Source organism: Artibeus jamaicensis, unplaced genomic scaffold (genome assembly GCF_021234435.1).
Source record: "Artibeus jamaicensis isolate MK-2021 breed Jamaican fruit bat unplaced genomic scaffold, CSHL_Jam_final contig_457, whole genome shotgun sequence".
Lineage (NCBI taxonomy): Eukaryota > Metazoa > Chordata > Mammalia > Chiroptera > Phyllostomidae > Artibeus > Artibeus jamaicensis.
The window spans coordinates 1,758,023-1,780,262 of record NW_026521840.1 but is presented as its reverse complement, the minus strand read 5'-3'; the positions used below and the strand labels follow the sequence as shown (position 1 = coordinate 1,780,262).

Sequence of the window (22,240 nt, the reverse complement as noted above, 5' to 3'; positions counted from 1 at the left end):
GTTCCAGAGGAGAGTTAAGTAATACCTCTCTACCAAAGAACACAAGCCAGGCTAAAAAACTCTACTTAAGATGTCTTCTTGAGCTGCTCCCACATGAATGCCTCCTGCAGAGAGGGAAACATCTTTTGTAGCTATTCCTCAGAACTGAAGCTTGATATTAAATGATAAGCACTTTTTTCTCTGTTTTTTTTTTCTGGAAACTAGTCCCATTCATTAGTTGTCCCTTTGGGGTCTTAACAAGAGGGATGTGAGTCAATTTTACCACCAGTCAGTAAAATGGAAGGAGTATTCTTATGTGCTCATGTGAGATATGAGGATAGCTAAATTTTGTCTTGGATTACAAAATTAACTGCATATGTTTTCTTATAAAACTATAATTTTCTAAAGTTAAAAGAGATGGTTTATTCAGCTCTGGTTTTTCCTCTTTCCTCTTGTCACCAAGTCCCATTAGAATGTCTAGAATAAAAGGTTCTTGCCAAGTTTTTTTTTTGAGTGCCCAGATAACCATTCTTCCTATCCCAGTGTGACTACAATTATGATATCTCTCAAGTACCCCAAAATACATCATAATATTCTCAAAAACAAAGGAACTGTTGAGTAACATATGTGGGAGAATCAAAAAGTAAGATGTTTTCACTTTTAGGAGGTTGTTAGTCACCATGTACATTAGCCAAAGTGAGTGGGCAGCACCACTTTCTTTCCATGGGCCACCTCTCCCTGACCCAGCCCACCCTTTGAGGGTAAAATAAGCCAAGATTAGGCTTTATAAATGCAGAAAAAAGAGAGAGAGAGGAACTAGGGCCATGACAATACACTCCTGAACTTGGACCTACCCTCTCTTTAATTATAGAAAGTACACAATCCACTGGGCCCTGGATTTGAAAACTTGAATTTTAGTCCTGGCTCTGTCACTGACCAACTACATTACTTTAGGAAAATTTTATTCTTTCTCTGGGCCTCAGTTTCCCCATCAGGATCATCAGGGAATAGGATTAGGTTATCTTAAAGAATCCTTTTGGGGTTTCATGATAATATGTTTCCAATTATCTGATGGTTTGAAGCTTTAACCAGTTCCTGAGGAGAAGAAAAATAAGTGATAATGAGTTGTTTTGTGAGTTCTGATGTGGCAGTTACTGAAAGAGTACAAGTAGAGCTGAGTGGTATTTTTTTTAATTGGACAACAGGAAGCTGGGACTAAAATGAGTTTTCAACTCCCTTTTTAAAAATTTTAAAAGATTTTATTTATTTATTTTTAGAGAGAGGGTAAGAGAAAAAGAAAGAGAAGGAGAGAAACATAAGTATGTGGTTGCCTCTCAAACACCCGCTACTAGTGACCCGGCCTGCAACCCAGGTGTGTGCCCTGACTGGGTATCGAACTTGCAGCTCTTTGGTTCACAGGCCTGCTCTCACTCAGTCCAGTGAGCTACACCAGCCAGGGCTGAACTCCCTTCTAACTCCAAGACTGTAGGATTCTGTAAATTGTCTTACAGAATATGAACTTATATATGAGACCAAAGGCTTTTTATTATATCAGTTTCACCCTTCCCCCACCATCCTCCAAGTATTATACTTTCTTTTCTTGGTCATCAAAAAAAAATGCAAGGAGTATTTTAGTATCAGAATCTCATTATGTAGAGGCAAGCTTCATTCTATAGACTGATTATCACATTACAATTGTTTAACAATAATTGGTCCTGAACTATGCTCGCATATGTCCATTCATTTGAACATTTGCTTTGTTATAATATTTCATTTTCTGGCCTATGAGGCAGAAATGTTGTGCCTGATAGAATTTAGATTGTTATGGAAGAAAAGGCACTGTTCTTATTGACATCTTCAAAGAGACAGGGCTATTCCAGATTGCTTGATAAATTAGGGTGGAGAGAATGTGGGGCAAGACCAAAAAAAACTTTAATAGATGTCAGAAATTAGTGCACATGACTGAGTTTTACCCAGTTCCAGCCCTGAAAAAAATTTATACTATTAATTCAATTTCCAGCTGGGACAACTCAGCCAAAAGCATAACCATCTTGGGAAGTCAATTAATATCCACTCTCAGTGCTGCTAGTGGGATAAATAATTTTTGATGATACCATAATTTTATGGTATCTTGTCATGCTTGATACGTGAATAAGTGAATCACTTTGGCAAGGGCCACAGCAGAGCAGCAAGCACTTCAGTTATTATCTGAGTGTTCATCTGGATTGTGGCTTATCTCCAATGTCCTTTAGTCTCCAGCTCTGGGTGGGATAATAATACCACAACAAACCCTCACATGTGTAGTACAACCCAGAGTTTCCAGAGCACTCTCACATACATTATCTCATTCCTCCCTTGAACATCATCCAGGGGAGTTTCTCTGCCTTTGCTCCCACTTGGGAAGACTGTTTCAGCAATCACTAAAAGAATATTTTCCCATCATATTCAGCCCAAAGTTTGCTTTTATTAATTATATCACTACAGTCTTGGCTACACAGTCTTTTTTCTCCTCACTTTCACAATTCTTCCTAAGCCATTGCCAGGCACTAACCAAATATTTATACACTTGGTAGCTCTTTGTCTTCCTCAATTTAGAGTCTTTTAAGTCATGTTTGCCTCTTTAAGTTCATTCTTTTTTGTTGTGAATGTTTGTGCTCACACATATTTTGAAGGAGAAAGAATGTAACTCATATGGTCAGCATTTACTTTTGGCTGAATGCAAATGGCTCAGTTCAATTGGTTATTAATTGTATCTGTACAGTGACAACTGCTTCTAATATTTTTTTTCTTCTTTCACCCCAGCACCTATATCATTATCTGTTGTTCTGTACATTCAAATACAGAGCAAGGTAAGTAGGTGAAACTTCTTTAATTTTGCATGGCTCCCTTCATTCTCCTCTGCTGATATAGTAATCTTAATATTAGTAGAGTAGATGATTCTATCACTAACATTTGAAAAACTTTAGCCACTTTGGAAATAGAAAGAGAAGCCTGCTGTAAACTGTAATAACCACATATGGTTTCTTTTTTTATTGATTTATTTAATTATTTTTCAACTACAGTATTCTGTCTTTTACTCACATCCCAGCCCACCCCACCCCTTGCCCCCACCTCCCTCCCCTTTCCACCCCCCTTAGCTGTTGTCCATGTGTCCTTTATACTAGTTCCTGTAAATCCTTCCCCTTTTCCCCCTGAAATTCCCTCCTCTCTCCTCTCTGGTCTCTGTACCTCTGTTCTCTATTTCAGTGTCTTTGTTTTTATTTTGCTTGCTTATTTGTTTTGTTATTTAGCTTCCTGTTAAAGGTGAGATCATATGGTATTTTTTAAATTTTATATATTTAAGGTTTATTTAATTTTTATTAAATCATTTTTATTGTTTTTCTATTACAGTTGTCCCAGTTACTCTCCCTTTGCTCTCTTCTACCCATCCCACCCTCCCCTGCTCCCACATTCAATTCCCACACTGTTTTCCATGTCTGTGGGGCATTAATACATGTTCTTTGTCTACTGCCTTCCCCTTCTTTCCACCATTGTCCTCCTACACCCTCCCTACTGGTCATAGTAATCCCACTCCTGGGATTATACCCTAAGAATCCTGAATCACCAATTCAAAAGAACTTATGCACCCCTATACTCATACTGGCTCTATTTACAATAGCCAAATGCTGGAAACAACTTAAGTACCCATCAGTAAATGAGTGAATAAAAAACTGGTATATTTGCAGAATGGAATACTATGCAGCACAAAGAAAGAAGGAATTTCTACCTATTGCAACTAAAGAGTACTATGCTAAATGAAATAAGGCAGTCTGTGAAAACAAATACCATATGATCTCACCTATAAAGAAGAATCCAATGAACAAAATAAACTAATAAACAAAATACAACCACAAGCATGAAAACATGGATTAGACTTACAGTGGTAAGAGGGGAGGGGAAAGAGGGGCAATAGTGGAAAGAGGGAAAATAGGGAAAGGGATTAGACAAAGAACATGTATGAATGACCCACAGGCATGGACAACAGTGTGGGAACTGACTGTGGGAGTGTGGGGGGGTGTTGGAATGGACAGAGGAGGGCAAAGGGGGTAATAGTGACATCTGTGGTTTCTGAATTATTTCTATTCCATGAACATATAATATACTTGAATATTTAAAAAAAACATTTTACTTTTATCACATGCCTACAAAGTAAAATCAAAATAATGCATCCCTAACCCTGATGCCCATTCACCTCCCTGTACCAACAACTGACAGTGTTGCTTGCCCCCCTTTTTTAAAATCAAAGACATTCTCTTATATAACCACAATGCGAATGTGTCAAAATCAGGTAATTAACGTTGATAAAATACTTCTCCAACCCACATACATTATTCAGATTTCACCCATTGTCTTACTTGTCCTCTGAAGTAAGAATATTTTAGGACCAGGATCCAATCCAAGGTTACCTGTTACATTTTAGTTGTCATACCTCTTTAGCTTTCCTTCATCTGGATCAGTCTGTCTCTTTATTTTGTCCTCTCACCTTTGAAATTTTGAAGAAAGGGGCCAGTTATTTTGTAGAATGTACCTCAATTTAGGTTTGTCAGATACTTCATTAGATTCAGATTATGCATAGATGGCAGGAATATTCCAGAGGTGATGTGATATTCTTCTTTTTTTTTTTTTTTATTTTTAAATAAATTTATTTTTTTTTTTGAATTGTTTATGCTGTTACAGTTGTTCTATTCCCCCCTTCATTCCCCTCCACCCTGCCCCCCAACCCCCCCATTACCCCCCCTTTAGCTTATGTCCATGTGTCTCAAGTCCTTTAGGTTCTGTATTTCCCATACTATTCTTGCCCCCCCATCTATTTTCTATCTACTGTCTATGCTACTTGTTTTCTGTACCTTCTCTCCCCGTCTTCTCCTCCCACTCCCCTGTTGCTAACCCTACTTGAGATCTTCATTTCTATGTTTCCACTCCTGATCTAGCTGTCCTTTTAGTTTGCTTTCGTTTTAGGTGTGGTTGTTAATAACTGTGAGCTTGTTGTCCTTTCACTGTTCATGTTTCTTTAACTTCTTTTTCTTAGATAAGTCCCTTTAACATTTCGTATAATAAGGGCTTGGTGATGATGAACTCCTTGAATTTGGTCTTATCTGAGAAGCACCTTATCTGTCCTTCCGTTCTAAATGAAAGTTTTGCTGGGTAGAGCAATCTTGGTTGCAGGTCTTTAGTTTTCATGACTTGGAATATTTCTTTCCAGCCCCTTCTTGCCTGTAAGGTCTCTTTTGAGAAATCTGCTGACAGCCTGATGGGGACTCCTTTGTAGGTGATTGTCCCCTTAGCTCTTGCTGCTTCCAGGATTCTCTCCTTCGTTTTAATTTTGGCTAATGTAATTATGATATGCCTTGGTGTGTTTCTTCTTGAGTCCAACTTTTTTGGTACTCTCTGGGCTTCTTGGATTTCTTGGAAGTCTGTTTCCTTTGCCAGATTGGGGAAATTTTCTTTTATTATTTGTTCAAATAGTTTTTCCACTGGTGATTGTGTCTTTCCCCCTTCTGGTACCCCTATAATTCGGATATTGGAGCGTTTATAGATGTCCTGGAAGTTCCTAAGCTTCTCCTCATTTTTCTGAATTCTTATTTCTTCATTCCTTTCTGATTGATCATTTTTTTCTTCCTTCTGGTTCACTCCATTGAGTTGAGTCCCAGTTTTTTTTTTCATCTCTATGGGTTTCCTGTGGAATTCCATTCATTTCCCCTTAATTTAGCCTTCATATGTTTCTCTAATTTGTGGCTATAGTCCACCAGATCTGTGAGGGAAGCTGACGACCAGTGTTTTAAACTGTGCGTCTGAGAGATTTGCTATTTCTTCGTCACTTAGATTTATCTCCGGGACTTTGAGGTCCCCCTGCGACATTTTTTGGTCTGTTCTGGCCCTTTAAGTGAGAGAAGCGGCGCCTTGGAGTCCCAGGTCGCTGGGTTGTGACGCTGTATGTGGGGGCGTGGTCAGAGCAGGGAAATGGCGCCGCCGCCGCCGCCGCCGCCGCAGCCGGTACCCCGCTCACTCCCTCACCCGTGCGTAACCGGGCACCCACAGTCAACTCGCTGCCACCGCCTCCCCACTGACTCCTCCGTAGTCGCTCACCCGGTGGGCTGCTCACTAGGTCCAATCCTGGGTTTGGAACCCGTGCGGCTGGATTCGCGCGTCTGGATTCCGCGCCCGCGCCCGGGTCGATCGAGTTCTCCTTTGTAACTCCTCACCCGCCGCCGGTTTCGCCGGTTTCGCCCCTTACGGGTCGGGCCGAAGGATTTGTTGTTTGCGGACTTCCGAAAAGTCGCGCGTCTGGATTCCGCGCCCGCGCCCGGGTCCCGCCGGTTTCGCCCCTTACGGGTCGGGCTGAAGGATTTGTTGTTTGCGGACTTCCGAAAAGTCGCGCGTCTGGATTCCGCGCCCGCGCCCGGGTCCCGCCGGTTTCGCCGGTTTCGCCCCTTACGGGTCGGGCCGAAGGATTTGTTGTTTGCGGACTTCCGAAAAGTCGCGCGTCTGGGTTCCGCGCCCGCGCCCGGGTCCCGCCGGTTTCGCCCCTTACGGGTCGGGCCGAAGGATTTGTTGTTTGCGGACTTCCGAAAAGTTCAGTTTTCCGTGTTCTGGTTGTGTTTTCTGGTGCTAATATTTGGTTGTCCTTAAACTTGGTTGTGAGAGGAGGCAGGCACATCCACCTTAATCCTCCATCTTGGCGGAAGTCATATTCTTCTGATTGATCCTATCAGGTGGCAGGAGACTGACTTGTTCCCATATTGGTGATGTTAACTTTGATCACTAAATCAAGTTTTTTTAGTGTAAAATTACTATTTTCCCCTTTGTATTAAATAACTAACCTGTGGGGAGATTACTTGAAGTTATGTGAATATTGTGTTCCTTACCGTAATTGATGGCTCATGCCTGAATCAAATAATGATTGCCAAATAGTGATTTGTAAAGTCTATTATTCCTCCTGCATTTATCATTGAAATTTTACTGTGTAGGTCCTTTCTTCTCCCATACTTATTTACTTCTGTCAATATGGATCCATGGATTCTGATTTTATTCAGTGGATTATAATCCACTACTATCATTACTTATTTTGATTCTCAGATTGTCCTGCATTTGAGCAGTGGGAGTTCCTTCCGGCTGCCAACTTTGCCTGTCATTCTTTGAGTACATTCTATTTCTGGCACAAGACGGTCTAGGCATACTCTCCCAGCCCCAGTCCTGAACTCAGCCATTTTGCTAAGCACCCCTGGGTCTTTGTAGTGGGGAGTGTTAGAACCCAAGATCTGGAAACTAGGTGTGCCCACTGCCACTGAAGTATTATCACTCATGTCTTTGCAGTGGGCATATTGGGGAAAATAACCATTTTATATTATCTTTGCCTTTCACCATTTTATATTTGTAGCTCCTTTCTCTTACCACAAGAAGCCTGGCTCTCAAGAAAAACAATATATTTACTTCTTTGCTCAATTCTACAATGTGCATAAACTTCGTTTCAGAATTACTACACTCACACTGCTGTTAAGAATAAACCTGCCCTGGGTGGTGTAGCTCAGTGGATTGAGCACAGGCCTCTGAACCAAAGGATTACAGTTCGATTCCCAGTCAGGGCACATTCCTGGGTTGCAGGCCAGTTCCCAGTGGGGGACACACAATAGGCAACCATACATTGATATTTCTCTCCTTCTCTCCTTCCCTTCTCCTGTAAAGATAAATAAATAAAATCTTTTTTAAAAAAAAACAGTAAACCTACTAAGCTGTTAAATCAAATTGAAGTTTTCTTTGTAGTTCTTTTTGGTGCTTATATCTTCAAACTGAGAAGAGTGAAAGTACTATAGCTAAAAGTTATTCAGATTCTTTTTCACTTTTTAAAATTATGGTTGCTATCCACTTGGTGTATAGTTAAGTTTTTTTGTTTCTGTCTGTTTCCAACTTTGAAGCTAAAAAATCTTTTTTGATTTAACTTCTGGCATTTTAATTATGATGTGTCTTGGTGTGGGCCTCTTTGAGTTCATCTTGTTTGGGACATTCTGTACTTCCTGGACCTGGATGTCTGTTCCCTTCACCAGGTTGTGGAAGTTTAGCCATTATTTCTTTAAATAGGTTTTCTATCTCTTTCTTTGCCTCTTCTTCTGAACTCTCTATGATTTGAACATTGTTACTCTTAATGTTGTTCCAGAGGTCCCTTAAACTATCCTCATTTTAATTTTTTTCTTTTTATTGTTTCAATTTGGTGTTTTATGGTACCTTGTCTTCCAAATCACTGATCATCTAATCTACTTCTGATTCCATCTAATGTTTTCTTTATTTCAGTTAGTGTAGTCTTCATTTCTGACTGGTTCTCTTTTAGTTTCTTATCTCCTGTTTTATGTTTCTTATCTCTTTGTTGCAATACCATTGAGATCATTGGGGATCCTTATAACCAGTGTTTTCAACTATTTATCTGATAGATTCCTTGTCTCTGTTTAACTCAGTTCTTTTTCTGGTGTTTTGTCCTGGTGTTTCATTTGGAACATACTTTTCTATGTACTCATTTTGGCTGTCTCTTTGTTGGTTTTTATGAATTAGGCAAAACAGCAACCTCTCTAATTCTAGAAGAAGTGACCTTGTGTAGAAGCTACTCCTTTGTAGACTACATGTGTTAGGTGTCTTTGGCAGGCCATGTGAAGTGTGCATGGACCACAGGGAGTGGCGGGGCAGGGGTGGATCTAAGGCTTACCAGGGCCTAGAGCTGCAGGTAGAATGAGCTCAGGTTTCAGGTAATCCCAAGGGTAAGCCACACCAGAACCTGGAACCAAAGCTAGAGCAGGTGCAAGCTATAGGGATTCCTAGAGGTAAACTGCTGGGGCTGTAGCTGACACTGGGTTTTATCTGCAGGAAATCCTGGAGACAAGACATACCAACGTGGAAGCTGTAGCTAGGCTAGTGTGAGTTGGGGGATGTTCCAGGAGAAATCACATGGCTAGAAGCTAGAGTTGGAGCAGGCTACAGAGAGACCTGTTTCTGTGTGGTCTCTGTCTCTTTATTGTGCAGAAGCTATTAAGTCAGCCCTTAGTTCTTCAGGGGGAATTGCTCTGTCCATAAGTGTAAATTTGATGTGTTTCTGGAAAGAGCTGAGTTCAGAGTCTTCTTGTGCTACCATCTTCAACAACAAGCCAAGCAGTGGAGAAATGTGCTCCCAATATTGACCTAACACAAGTTTAGATGGACACTTGCTTTGGGAGACTCAGATGGGCCTCACCCTTTAATTCTTAAAAGGTTGTCCTATATTATCCTATTTAAGTTCTGTTCTTTCTTTCATGGGTTACCCTTCTTAGTTTCTGCTGCCTATTCTTTCTCTTCTAACTTCAAATATTGATGTCCCTCAATGTTTGGTTTGCTTTTGGCATTTTTCTCTGCTCCAGGCCAGCGATTTTGAAGCAGTATTCCACAGGACTTTTAAAAACATACCAAAGCTGACTGTTTAGTCAGGGGCACTGACCTTTATTCCCCTAGATTATCAAATAAAAAATGAGTATAGCCAACACAACAGTAGCCATTTGGTGTGAATGAATCAAAATCATACCTATTTTACTTTTGTAGAATTGGCAAAAATATATTTTTTGGTATGCCACAGAATTTTAATAGTTTATGTGTATCATGAGATGAAAATGTTGAAAATTGCTGCCCTAGGCCAGTGGTTCTCAATTTCCCAGAAGTTTTATTTTAATTGGTCTTAAGATATAGGTATTATTTTAAAGTTCCCCAGAGCATTCTGATGTACACCTATGACATAGATTTTTTATGCATTTGATTTGTCTTTAGCCCTAACCTATGTTCTATGTATTTCAATTGCCTGCTGGGCACCAGCACTGACATGCTGCAATTCTACATACTCAAAATAATTTGAGAAACTGAGCATGTTGTCTTTTCTTTTAACAAGCAACTTCTCTTTTATGATCTTCATAGCCCTGAGGTTCTCCTGGTTTTCCAAGCAAAAAACTCTCAGAATCTTCTGACTCATGTCTTCTTTGGCTCTCCTATCCATAGAATTGCAAGGTCCTATTGACTTTCTTTGTAAGATCTGTATCTCTCATCATCCATTCCTTTTTATTCCTATTGTTACCACTTTTGTCCTGGCCTTTATCTCTTAAGGCTTGGGCAGTTACTCTGCATAGGCATTATTTAAAGCATACTCAGATTAATGTTCAGAAAATACCTTTTTTCTTCTTTTTAGTTTTATTTATTTATTAACATTTTAATTACTTTATTGTTGTTCAATTACAAGTTGTTTGCATTTTCTCCCCACCACTCCCCCACACCCCAGCCAAACCCACCTCCCTCCCTATTTTTTAATATTTTTTGTTGTTTAAGCACAGTTTTCTGCCTTCCCCCACCCTCTCCCAACTTAAAATGTTACTAATGAAAAATTTTTAAATTTAAGATTTTATGTATTTATTTTTAGAGAGAGAAAGAAAGGGGGAAAGAGAGGGAAAAAACATCAATGTAAGAGAAACATCATTCAGCTGCCCCTCATAAGTGTGCCAACCAGGGACGGAACTGGCAACCCAGGCATGTTCCCTGACTGGGAATTGAACCAGCAGCCTTTCATTTTGTGGGATGACACCCATCCAACTGAGCCACACTTGATGCAGACACTAGCGCTCAGTGTCTGTGGTGTTGTGGATAAGATACAAGACAAATTCACACGGACTACTGAGACCTGTGGAGGAAGAGAGATAGCATAGCCACTCTCTTGAGGGGAGAATACCTTGGAGCATTTTGGCCACTCTCTCAAGAGGAGAGTGCCCCGACCCTTGCCTTGACAGGCTTTTATTGGCTTTCTAATAGTGTACATCAAGGAAGGTTTTCATTCATTATACTTAGGTTTGCTTTAGGTAATTACTTTTTACAGATAGCAACAGAAAGAATGATACTGATTACTTCTTAACAGATTAACAATGAAAAATGCTGCAAATGCAAGGGAACAATAAGAGTAACTGGTCTGGTTACACTTTAGTCCTTGGGAGAATCAGCACAGACTTCAGGAAGTTACTTTAAAGATATGCAGTAAGTATTTTCTGCCTCAACTCAGGATCAGAGAGTTTTAGCAAGAGCAAGTCACAAAGCAGCCTAAGTATAATGCAGGTCTGGTTTCCCATGGGAGGACCAATCTGTGGGTTTGGCTCCTGCATGCCACAATGCGCCTATTGGGATTTTCAATAGGGCTGAGCTACAATTGTCATTGCCAGGCAGATTGGTTCCCTGCACACACTGGTCAGGATGAAAAATTAAATATCAATGACAGGCCAGCAGGAGCTCATTCGCTACTTTAGGGTTCACTACTACCTGAGAAATTACATTAAACTCATGGATCTTTTTTTTTAAGTTTTTATTTATTTACTTCTTAGAGAGAGGGGGAGGGAGGGACATAGAGAAGGAAAAAAACATCAGTATATGAGAGATACATAGACTGGTTGTCTCTTGCATGCCCTGAACTGGGCATCCTTGCTTGCAACCCAGGCATGTGCCCTGAATGGAAATTAAATCTGTGACTTTTTGGTTCCCAGGCTGGCCCTCAATCCACTGAGCCACACCAGCCAAGGCTAAACTCATGGATCTTAAATGTCCTGTGAGTTCTGGTTTTGTTTATTACTAGTTAAATAAATTTAGGAATCTTTTCTCTTCAAATTTTTTTCAATATCTATTAAGTGATGCTAATAATCTCTGACTTACTTTTAGAGTTATTCTAAGTATCCATTGGGCTAACTGATGTGAAACCTTTTTAAAATGTGAAACTTTTCACTCAAGCAGAAGATTGTTACCATTATTTTGTATATTTTTACCATCTACTCAACCAATGAATATTTATTTAGTGTCTATTATGTAGCAGGCACTCTTCTAAGCAGGGAAGATAAAATAGTGAACACTACATAATAGTTGGGAGAGGAACCAGCAATAAATAAATAAATATGATATATTATGTCACAATGTCATAAGTACTATTGAGAAAAATAAAATAGGAACGGGAGATAGGAAACATGGAGGAAAGTTGCAGTTTTTTCTACTTTATTTTTATGTTTTATTCTATTATAGTTTTCCCAATTTTTTGCCCTTTTTTTGCCCTCCTCCACCTAGCTCACCCCCTATTCCCACAGTTAATCCCTTCTCTGGTATCCATGTTCATGAGTCATTTACACATGTCCTTTGATTAGTCCCTTCCTCTTCCTTCCACCATTCTTCCTCCCCTCCTCCCTTCCTGCAGCTCTCAGTCTGTTCCATGTCTCTGGTAGTATTTTTCTTATTAGTTTATTTTGTTCATTAGATTCCACTTTTAAGTGAGATTATATGGTATTTATCTTTTTCCAACTGGCTTATTTCACTTAGCATAATAATTTCCAGTTCCACCCATGCTGTCATAAAAGGCAGGAATTCCTTCCTTCTTTCTGCTGTGTAGTATTTCATTATGTAAATGTACCACAGTTTTTGAATCCACTCATCTACTGATAGGCACTTAGGCTGTAGTCGAAGTTTTAAAAGACTGATTAGAGAAACCTCACTAAGACGATGGTATAATAACAAATACTGAAGAAGATGAGAAAGATAGCCATATGGATATCTGGAGAAAAAACATACCTGACTGAGGGAACAGTAGATGTGAAGGCTTAAAGTGGGAGCATTTCTGGTTAAGTTTGAAGAATAGCAAAAAGGTCAACATGGTTGGAGTTAAAGAAAATAGAAGAAAAGTAGTATATCATGGGGTCAAATGGTAATGGGTTAAGAGGAGGTAAGCAGATCATATAAGGCCTCATTTTGGGCCTCATATAAGGACCAAATCAGTATAAGATCTATAGTTTTATTGAGTGAGGTGGAGAGTCATCAATGGATTTTGAGGTTGGAAATGATATGATCTAACATTTTTTCAAAGAACCACTCCACTCTTAGCACTTTTATCACCCATTCTTTCTAGGAAAAAAAAAAAAAAAAGGAGGGGCCCCAGGTTACTTCCTTACCAAGTTCCTTCTGAATGTGGGAAAACAGAAAAACCTTTTTCTGATTGTATTTTATATTCAGACAAAATAAACAAAGCCAAAAAGAGCCCTCAAAATGGTGATTTTAAAAGTTGACTGCACATGAGAATAACCTGAATTTTAAGATTCCAAAGTTTCATGTTACACCTCTAATTACATCAGAATATCAGTAATAGGTCCCAAGCATCAGTATTTTTGAAGCTCTCAATGTGCAGCCTATACTGGGAATTACTAGTCAGGGACATTGGCCAAACCCTCATGGTACGAATGGGAACCTTGAGTCCACCACTGTGGAGGAACATGCTTCTAATAGCAGAATTGGGCCTGGGGTCACTCACCATACTGAAGAATGAAAAATTTACAAATATTGGGATATAGAGAAGGTAACATTGTTTAATAGTTTGGAAGCAGGTTATGGGCAAGAGAAATCTAGGATAGGACTCTCCCTGAGCTAGGCCAGAAAAGGAGAAAAATGAGAGAACAAGCACCAAATGATATAGCAACATTTGGACTATAGGTCAAACATCTATAAATGATGAGGGCACTGTACAGATTAGAAGCTTGATTCTGAAATAAAGTAGCATTTTCAATGCCAGGCTGAGCAACTGTTTTGACTTGTGCCATTCCTGTACATGTGGAAAATTAAGTAGGCTCACAGGAGAGGAATGGGCAGGGCATCGGCCAGCCGCTGTCTTCCTCACCCTGTTTAATCCCACACCTCCCGCGCTGCCCAGGCAAAGCAAATATCTTCCCGAAGGCCCAAATTCTTAATTTAGCCCTGTCATCCTGTCCTGTCCACCCATCCTAGATAGAGAGAGCATGTTTCACCCCACTGGCATGTGCAAATTGAGAACAGCAGCAGCCACAAGATGCAGCCAGAGGCAGCTGCACCACCAGCAGCCTAAGTACCTTACATCCAGCAGAAACTTGGCCAACATTGATTATTCAGGGCAGAGTGAGCTAATGTGGGGATTATTATTAAGGTCAGCCTCATTGCTTCTTCTCTTCCCAGTCTACTTGCATTCTTATTCTTCTAGGTTATTTTATTTTATTTTTTTGCCCAATCAGGACAGGTGGATGGGCAGGCAGAGCTGCCACATGACAGAGATAAATGAAATAAGCAGACACTAGTAATTTTGCCATTTGTCACCCTCTTTGGTTAAACCCAATGAGAATACCCAAATACCACTTACTAGCATCCATGTTGTAGCATGTATCAAAACTTCATTCCTTTTTCTGGTTGAATAGTATTTCACTCTATGGAAAGACCATACTTTGTTTATCCATTTATTAGTTGATGGATATTTGGGTTGTTTCTACTTTTTGGCTATTATGGGTAATGCTGCAAGGAATATTCATGTACACTTTCTTCAATATTTATTTATTAGAGATATTAGTAAATTGAATTTTTGTCATTTAATTGTTGTTCAAGTACAGTTTTCTGTCTTTTACTTCCACCACCCCACCCCCCAGGTGCTCCTCACCTCCCTCCCATGTCCACCCCCCTTAGTCGTTGTCCATGTGTCCTTTATACTAGTTCCTGTAAATCTTCCCCTTTTTCCCCTGAAATTCCCTCCCCTCTCCCCTCTGGTCACTGTCCACCTGTTCTCTATTTCAGTGTCCTTGGTTATATTTTGCTTGCTTGTTTGTTTTGTTGTTTAGGTTCCTGTTAAAGGTGAGATCATATGGTATTTGTCTTTCAATGCCTGGCTTATTTCACTTTTTTGTGTGGATATATATTTTCAATTATTTTAGGTATACACTTAAATGTGGAATTGCTGGGTCACATGGTAACATTTTCAGAAACTACAATACCATTTTCTAAAGTGTAAACCACTTTACATTCTCACCAGCAATATATAAGGGTTCGACTTTCTCCACATGCTTGTTAACACTTAATCACCCCTTCTTTTTATTATAGCCATTCTAATGAGTGTGAAGTGGGATTTTATTGTGATTTTGATTTGCATTCCCCTGATCACTTACTAATGATGTTGAGCATTCTTTCACGTGTATTGGCTAATTTTATATCTTCTTGGAGTAATGTATATTCACTTTGGCCATTTTTAATTGGGTTATGTGTCTTTTTTATTGTTGAGTTGTAAAATTTCTCTATCTGTTCTATATATGCTTGTTATCAGATGTCTATGACAGTTTTCCTCCCATTGTGTTACTTTTCTTTTCATTTTTTGATAGTATCTTTTGAAATGCAAAAGTTTTTAATTTTGATTAAGTATAATTTATCTATTTTTTCTTTGATCGGTTGTGCTTTTTTTTGTTTGTTTCTTTTAAAAAAGCACTACTTAATCCAAGGTCATAAAGATTTACACCTACATTTTCTTATAAGAAAAAATCTGAAATGTATGAAGATTTTTATTTTCTTGTAAGAAAATTAATAAGAAGTTTAACATTCAGGGCTTTGTTACATTTGAAGTTAATTTTGTATATGCTGTGACATAAAGGTCCAATTTGATTCTTTTTTTTAATGTGGATAGCCAAGTTATCACAACATCTTTTTTGAAAAGCCTATTCTTCTTTCATTGTATAATCTTAGTACACTTTTTGAAAATCAATTGAGCATAGCATAGCAACTTTATTTATAATGGCCATAAGTTGGAAATAGCCCAATGTTCACCAACCAAAAAAATGTATAAATATATTTTGGAATATCCATACAATAGACTAACTAACAATGGTAAATAACAAATGTTGCTACACACACAATGGATAAATCTCACAGATGTTACATTGAGCAAAGAAAGTCAGAAACAAAGTGTGCTCTTATATAAATCCAATTTATATGAAGTTTAAGGACAGGTAAAACTAATAATGGTGATAGAAGCCAAAATAGAAATTACTTAGGAGAATGTGATGGCATTGATTGGGGAGGGGCATGAAAGATATTTCTGATGTAATAGAAAGGTTTTTATATCTTTATCTGGATAGTGTTTATATGAGTATAAACATATGTAAAAATTTTATAAGTCTGTCTATATTACTGGCTTATCCAGTAGTTTGGAGGATTCAGCCACATCTCTGTGACACTACAGATGATTACCTAGCTACAGTTATGAGACATCTTAGAATAACTCTGATTTTCTTAATTTACTTATTATCTTAAAATAAAAGGCAATAGGCTGGGAAGATGGCGACGGAGTAAGATGGAGCTGATACTAGCTCCTGTACTCATGGGTGAAAATCTTGGCAGATCTATAGAGAAACAGCACAATAAACCATCGGTTACCCAGCATTTATGAAATTAAAAGACCAGAGATTGTGACCGACGCTGAAACACCACACGGTGGCAGAGTCAGCTACTGGAGCTGAGTCTCAAACGGCCCCTGTGCTGCCGCCAGAGCAACAGGCCTGGGAGCTGGGTAGTCAGGTACGGAAGCCGGACACTCCAAGCCCCTGTGACGGTCCTGGGAGACAGAGGAGTCAGGAACCGGAGCGGGGACAATCTCGGCCCTTGTGCCAATGCCATAGCTACCGGCCTGGGCAACAGAAGAGTCAGTTGCAGGGGCTGGGACACCAAAGGCCCCTGTGACGCCACCAATAGAGACAGGCCTGGGCCCTGAGGAGCCAGCTATGGGAGCCGGGACGTTCACAGATCCTGTGCCACGGCCATAGCTATGGGACTGGACGCCGGGGAGTCAGGCACGGAAGCCGGGACTCTCCAAACCCCTGAGACAGCCCTGGGTAGCAGAGGAGCCCTCTACGGGAACTGGGACGTTCTCAAACCCTGTGCTGCTGCCATAGTGACCGGACTGGACACTGGGGAATCAGGTACGAGAGTTGGGACATTCTAAGCCTTTGTGCCACTGCCATAGAGACAGGACTAGACTCGGGGGTGTCAGGTACGGAAACTGGGACTCTCCAAACCCCGGTGACGGCCATGGGCAGCAGAGAGAGCCAGATACGGGAGCCGGGACATTCCCAGCCTCTGTGCCGCTGCCGTAGTAACGGGCCTGGGTGCTTGAGGAGGTGGCTACTAGAGCCAGGACATTCAGCAGTGGTAGGCAACCAACGCAGGGACCAGCGCGAGGACCAGCGTGAGTGTAGGTGGAGACGAAGAACATCAAAAAACTTCAAGGAGTCTGCACCACTGAACTTCACAAGGATCATACCACAGAAGTTTACACCATAAAACCAGGGTTTCAGAACAGATCAATTTTAGAAGCAGAGACTAAGAAGAAGAGTCTCAAACAATGGGAAGACAAAGAAACAATCCCCAAATGAAAGAAAAATCAGAAACTTCAGGAAGAATGTTAGATGAAATAGAGGCTGATCAACTATCAGACAGTGAATTCAAAGCACTGGTTATTATGAAGTTCAAAGAGCTCACAGTGAACTACCAGAAACTACAGGGGAATTATAATGATCTCTCTGCAAACTACAGCAACATGAAAAAGGAAATGGAAACTATCAGCAAGAGAAAAGAGGAAATGAAGAACACAATTTCCGAATTGAAGTACACAGTAGAAAGTTTCCAAACTAGGATAGATGAAGTGGAGGACAGGATTAGTGAGTTGGAGGACAAGATAGAAAGCATCTCACAGAAAGAGCAAGAAAATGAAAAGAGGCTCAGAAAGAATGAAGAGGGATTAAGAGAAATGCAAGACAATATGAAACATAGTAATATCCGAATAATAGGAATACCAGAAGGAGAAGAAGAAGAACAAGGGATAGAAAACGTATTTGAACGAGTAATGAGAGAAAATTTTTCTAATTTGATAAGAGAAAAAGTCTCACAAATCCAGGAATCACAGAGAGTCCCAACCAAGAGGAACCCAAGGAGGCCCACTTCAAGACACATCCTCACCAAAATGGCAAAATTCCAAGACAAAGAGAGAATCTTAAAGGCAGCAAGGGAGAAAAAGAAATAACATACAAGGGAGCCCCAATAAGGTTAGCTACTGACTTCTCAATGGAAACACTTCAAGCAAGAAGAGAATGGCAAGAAATATTTCAAATAATGAGAACCAGAGGCCTACAACCAAGGCTACTTTACCCAGCAAGGCTCTCAATCAAGATAGAAGGCCAAATAAAGAGCTTCCAAGACAAAAGAAGTCTAAAAGAATATGCCTCCACCAAACCAGCTCTACAAGAAATACTAAAAGGACTGCTTTAAGGGAAGGAAGGATAAGAGGGAGACAGAGAGGAACACAGGTACAAAAATGGCAATGAATAAATACCTATCAATAATAACCTTAAACATAAATGGATTAAATGCTCCAATCAAAAGACACAGAATAGCTCAATGCATAAGAAAGCATGACCCACACATATGCTGCCTACAAGAGACCCACCTCAGGACAAAAGACCATCACAGATTAAAAGTGAAAGGCTGGAAACAAGTTTTCCAAGCAAACGGACAAGAAAAAAAAGCTGGGGTAGCAATTCTCATATCAGACAAAATAGACTTCAAAAAAAAAGGCTATAAAGAGACACCCAGAAGGTCATTTCACTATACTCAAGGGAAGAATCCACCAAGAAGACATTAACATTGTAAACGTATATGCACCACACATAGGGGCACCCAAATATATCAAGAAAATCTTAGAGGACTTCAAGAAAGATATTGACAGCAACATAATTATAGTAGGGGATTTGAACACCCCACTATCAAAACTGGACAGATCTTCCAAACAAATTATCAACAAAGATATTGTGGCATTAAACAACACCATAGATGAAATGGACTTAACTGATATATATAGAACCTTTCATCCCAAAGAAGCTAAATACACATTCTTTTCAAATGCACATGGAACATTTTCAAAGATAGATTACATGATAGGACACAAAACGAGCCTCAAAAAATTCAAGAAAATTGAAATCATACCAAGCATCTTCTCTGACCACAAGGCACTGAAATTAGAAACCGACCCCCACAAAAAAACCCAAAGCACCCAAAAACATGGAAACTGAATGGTATGCTATTAAACAACGAATGGGTCAAGAATGAAATTAGGGAAGAAATCAAAACATTTCTGGAAACAAATGAAAATGATCTCACAATAACCCAAAACTTAAGGGACATAGCCAAGGCAGTCCTGAGAGAGAAGTTTATAGCAATACAGGCCTACCTAAAGAAAATAGAAACATAAAAAACAAACAACCTAACCCTACGCCTGCAAGAACTTGAGGAACAACAACAAAGACAGCCAAGAGCAAGCAGAAGAAAGGAAATAACAAAGATTAGAGCAGAATTAAATGACATAGAAACTAAAAGCACAATTTTAAGGATCAATGAATCCAGGAGTTGGTTCTTTGAGAAGATAAACAAAATAGACAAGCCTTTAAGTAGGCTCATCAAGAAAAGAAGAGAGAGGACACAAATAAACACAATCAGAAATGAAAGAGGAGAGATTACAACTGATACCACAGAAATAGAAGGGATTGTAAGAAATTACTATGAAGAACTGTATGCCAAGAAATTTGAAAACCTAGGGGAAATGAACACATTTCTAGAAAAATACAATCTTCTAAAACTCAGTGAAAAAGAAGCAGAAAATCTAAATACACCAATAACAGCAAAAGAAATTGAAGAGTAATGAAAAAACTCCCATAACACAAAAGCCCCGGACCAGATGGTTTAACAGGAGAATTCTACAAAGCATTTAAGGAAGAGCTAACCCCTATTCTTCACAGACTATTTCAAAAAATCCAAAAGGATGGAAAACTACCAAATTCTTTTTATGAAGCCAGCATCATCTTAATTCCAAAACCAGATAGAGACACAACAATGAAAGAAAACTTCAGGCCAATATCGCTGATGAATATAGATGCTAAAATCCTCAACAAAATATTGGCAAATCGCATCCAACCATATATCAAAAAGATCATACACCATGATCAAGTGGGATTCATCCCAGGGATGCAAGGATGGTTCAATATTCGCAAATCAGTAAATGTAATACATCACATAAACAAAAGCAAAGACAACAATCACATGATCATATTAATAGATGTGGAAAAAGCTTTTGATAAGGTACAACACCCATTTATGATAAAAACACTCAGCAAAGTGGGAATACAGGGAGCATTTCTCAAAATAATAAAGGCCATATATGAGAGACCTACAGCCAATATCATACTCAATGGGAAAAAACTAAAAGGTTTTCCACTAAGATCAGGAACAAGACAAGGTTGTCCACTTTCACCACTTCTATTCAATGTAGTATTGGAAGTTTTAGCCACAGCGATCAGGCAAGAAAAGCAAATAAAAAGCATCCAAATAGGAAAGGAGGAAGCAAAACTGTCCCTGTTTGCAGATGACATGATAGTGTACATGGAAAATCGTATAGACTCTACCCAAAAACTGCTCAAACTAATTAATGAGTTTGGCAAAACAGCTGGTTACAAAGTCAATATCCAGAAATCAAAGGCATTTTTGTATACCAACAGTGAATCACCAGAAGCAGAAATAAAGAATAAAATCCCATTTGATTTAGCAAAAAGAAAAATAAAATATCTGGGAATAAACCTAACTAAGGAGGTAAAAAACCTGTATGCAGAAAACTACACAGCCCTGAAGAACGAAATCAAGGAAGACACAAATGGAAACATACCTTGCTCATGGATTGGAAGAATTAACATCATCAAAATGTCCATACTACCCAAAGCAATATACAGATTCAATGCAATACCTATTAAAGTACCAATGGCATATTTCACAGACATAGAACAAACACTTCGAAAATTTATATGGAACCATAAACGAGCCCGAATAGCAGCTGCTCTTTTGAGAAAGAAGAACAAAGTAGGGGGGAATCATAATACGTGATATCAAACTGTATTACAAGGCCACTGTAATCAAAACAGCCTGGTACTGGCATAAAAACAGGCACATAGACCAATGGAACAGAACTAAGAGCCCAGAAATCAAACCAACTCTCTACAGTCAATTAATATTTGACAAAGGGGGCAGTAACATAAAATGGAGTAAAGATAGCCTCTTCAACAAATGGTGTTGGGAGAACTGGACAACTACGTGCAAAAAAATGAAACTTGAGCACAGACTTACAGCATACACCAAAATAAATTCAAGGTGGATAAAAGACTTAAATGTAAGTCGTGACACCATTACAGTCCTAGAGGAGAACATTGGCAAGAAAATCTCAGATATTTCACACAGCAACATCTTTACTGATATGTCCCCTAGAGCAAGGAATGTAAAGGAAAGAATACACAAATGGGATCTCATGAAAATAAAAAGCTTCTGCATGGCTAAAGAAAACAGTATTAAATTAGCAAGACAACCAACTGTATGGGAAAACATATTTGCCTATGATACCTCAGACAAAGGTTTAATCTCCAAAATATACAAAGAACTTACACGACTCCACTCTAAGAAGACACCCAACCCAATTAAAAAATGGGAATAGGACTTGAACAAACACTTCTCCAAGGAGGACATACAGAACATTCAGAGACACATGAAGAGATGCTCAATATCGTTAGCTATCAGAGAGATGCAAATTAAAACCACAATGAGATACCACTTTACACCAGTAAGGATGGCTATCATAAACAAAGCAACAAACAACAAATGTTGGAGAGGGTGTGGGGAAAAGGGGACCTTAGTTCACTGTTGGTGGGATTGCAGACTGGTACAACCATTATGGAAAACAGTATGGAATTTTCTCAGAAAAATAAAAATCGACCTGCCTTTTGACCCAGCAATTCCACTGCTAAGATTATATCCTAAGAACCCTAAAACATCAATTTCAAAGAACCTATGCACCACAATGTTCATAGCAGCACAATTTACAATAGCCAAGAGTTGGAAGCAACCTAGGTGCTTGTCAGTAAATGAATGGATCCAAAAATTGTGGTACATATGCACAATGGAATTCTATGCAGCAGAGAGAAAGATGGAGCTACTACCTTTTGCAACAACATGGATGGAACTGGAAAGCATTATGCTGAGTGAAATAGGTCAGGTGCTGAAAGACAAATACCATATGATCTCACCTTTAACAGGAAGCTAAACAACAAAACCAACAAGCAAGCAGAAAAAAAAAAACAAAGACACTGAAATAGAGAACAAGGGGATAGTGACCAGAGGGGAGAAGGAAGGGAAGTTAAGGGGAAAAAGGAGGAGGGATTTGGAGGAACAAATAGGAAGGACACAGGGACGAGAACTAAGGGGGGTGGACATGGGAGGGAGGTGGGGAGCAAGGGGCGGGAGGAGGCTGGGATGGGAAAAATAGACAAAAAACTGTACTTGAAAA

The 22,240-nt window shown here is 39.4% G+C and overlaps 1 protein-coding gene across 1 annotated transcript in view; it reads left to right on the top strand.

The window, feature by feature from the left end:
- Window positions 1-22,240, top strand: part of EDA2R (ectodysplasin A2 receptor) — a 118,449-nt gene that overhangs the window by 56,472 nt on the left and 39,737 nt on the right. Inside the window, exon 3 of the mRNA XM_037135622.2 lies at window positions 2,782-2,828. Within this exon, the coding sequence (XP_036991517.2) occupies window positions 2,782-2,828 (47 nt within the window). The remainder of the gene's footprint in view (window positions 1-2,781; window positions 2,829-22,240) is intronic.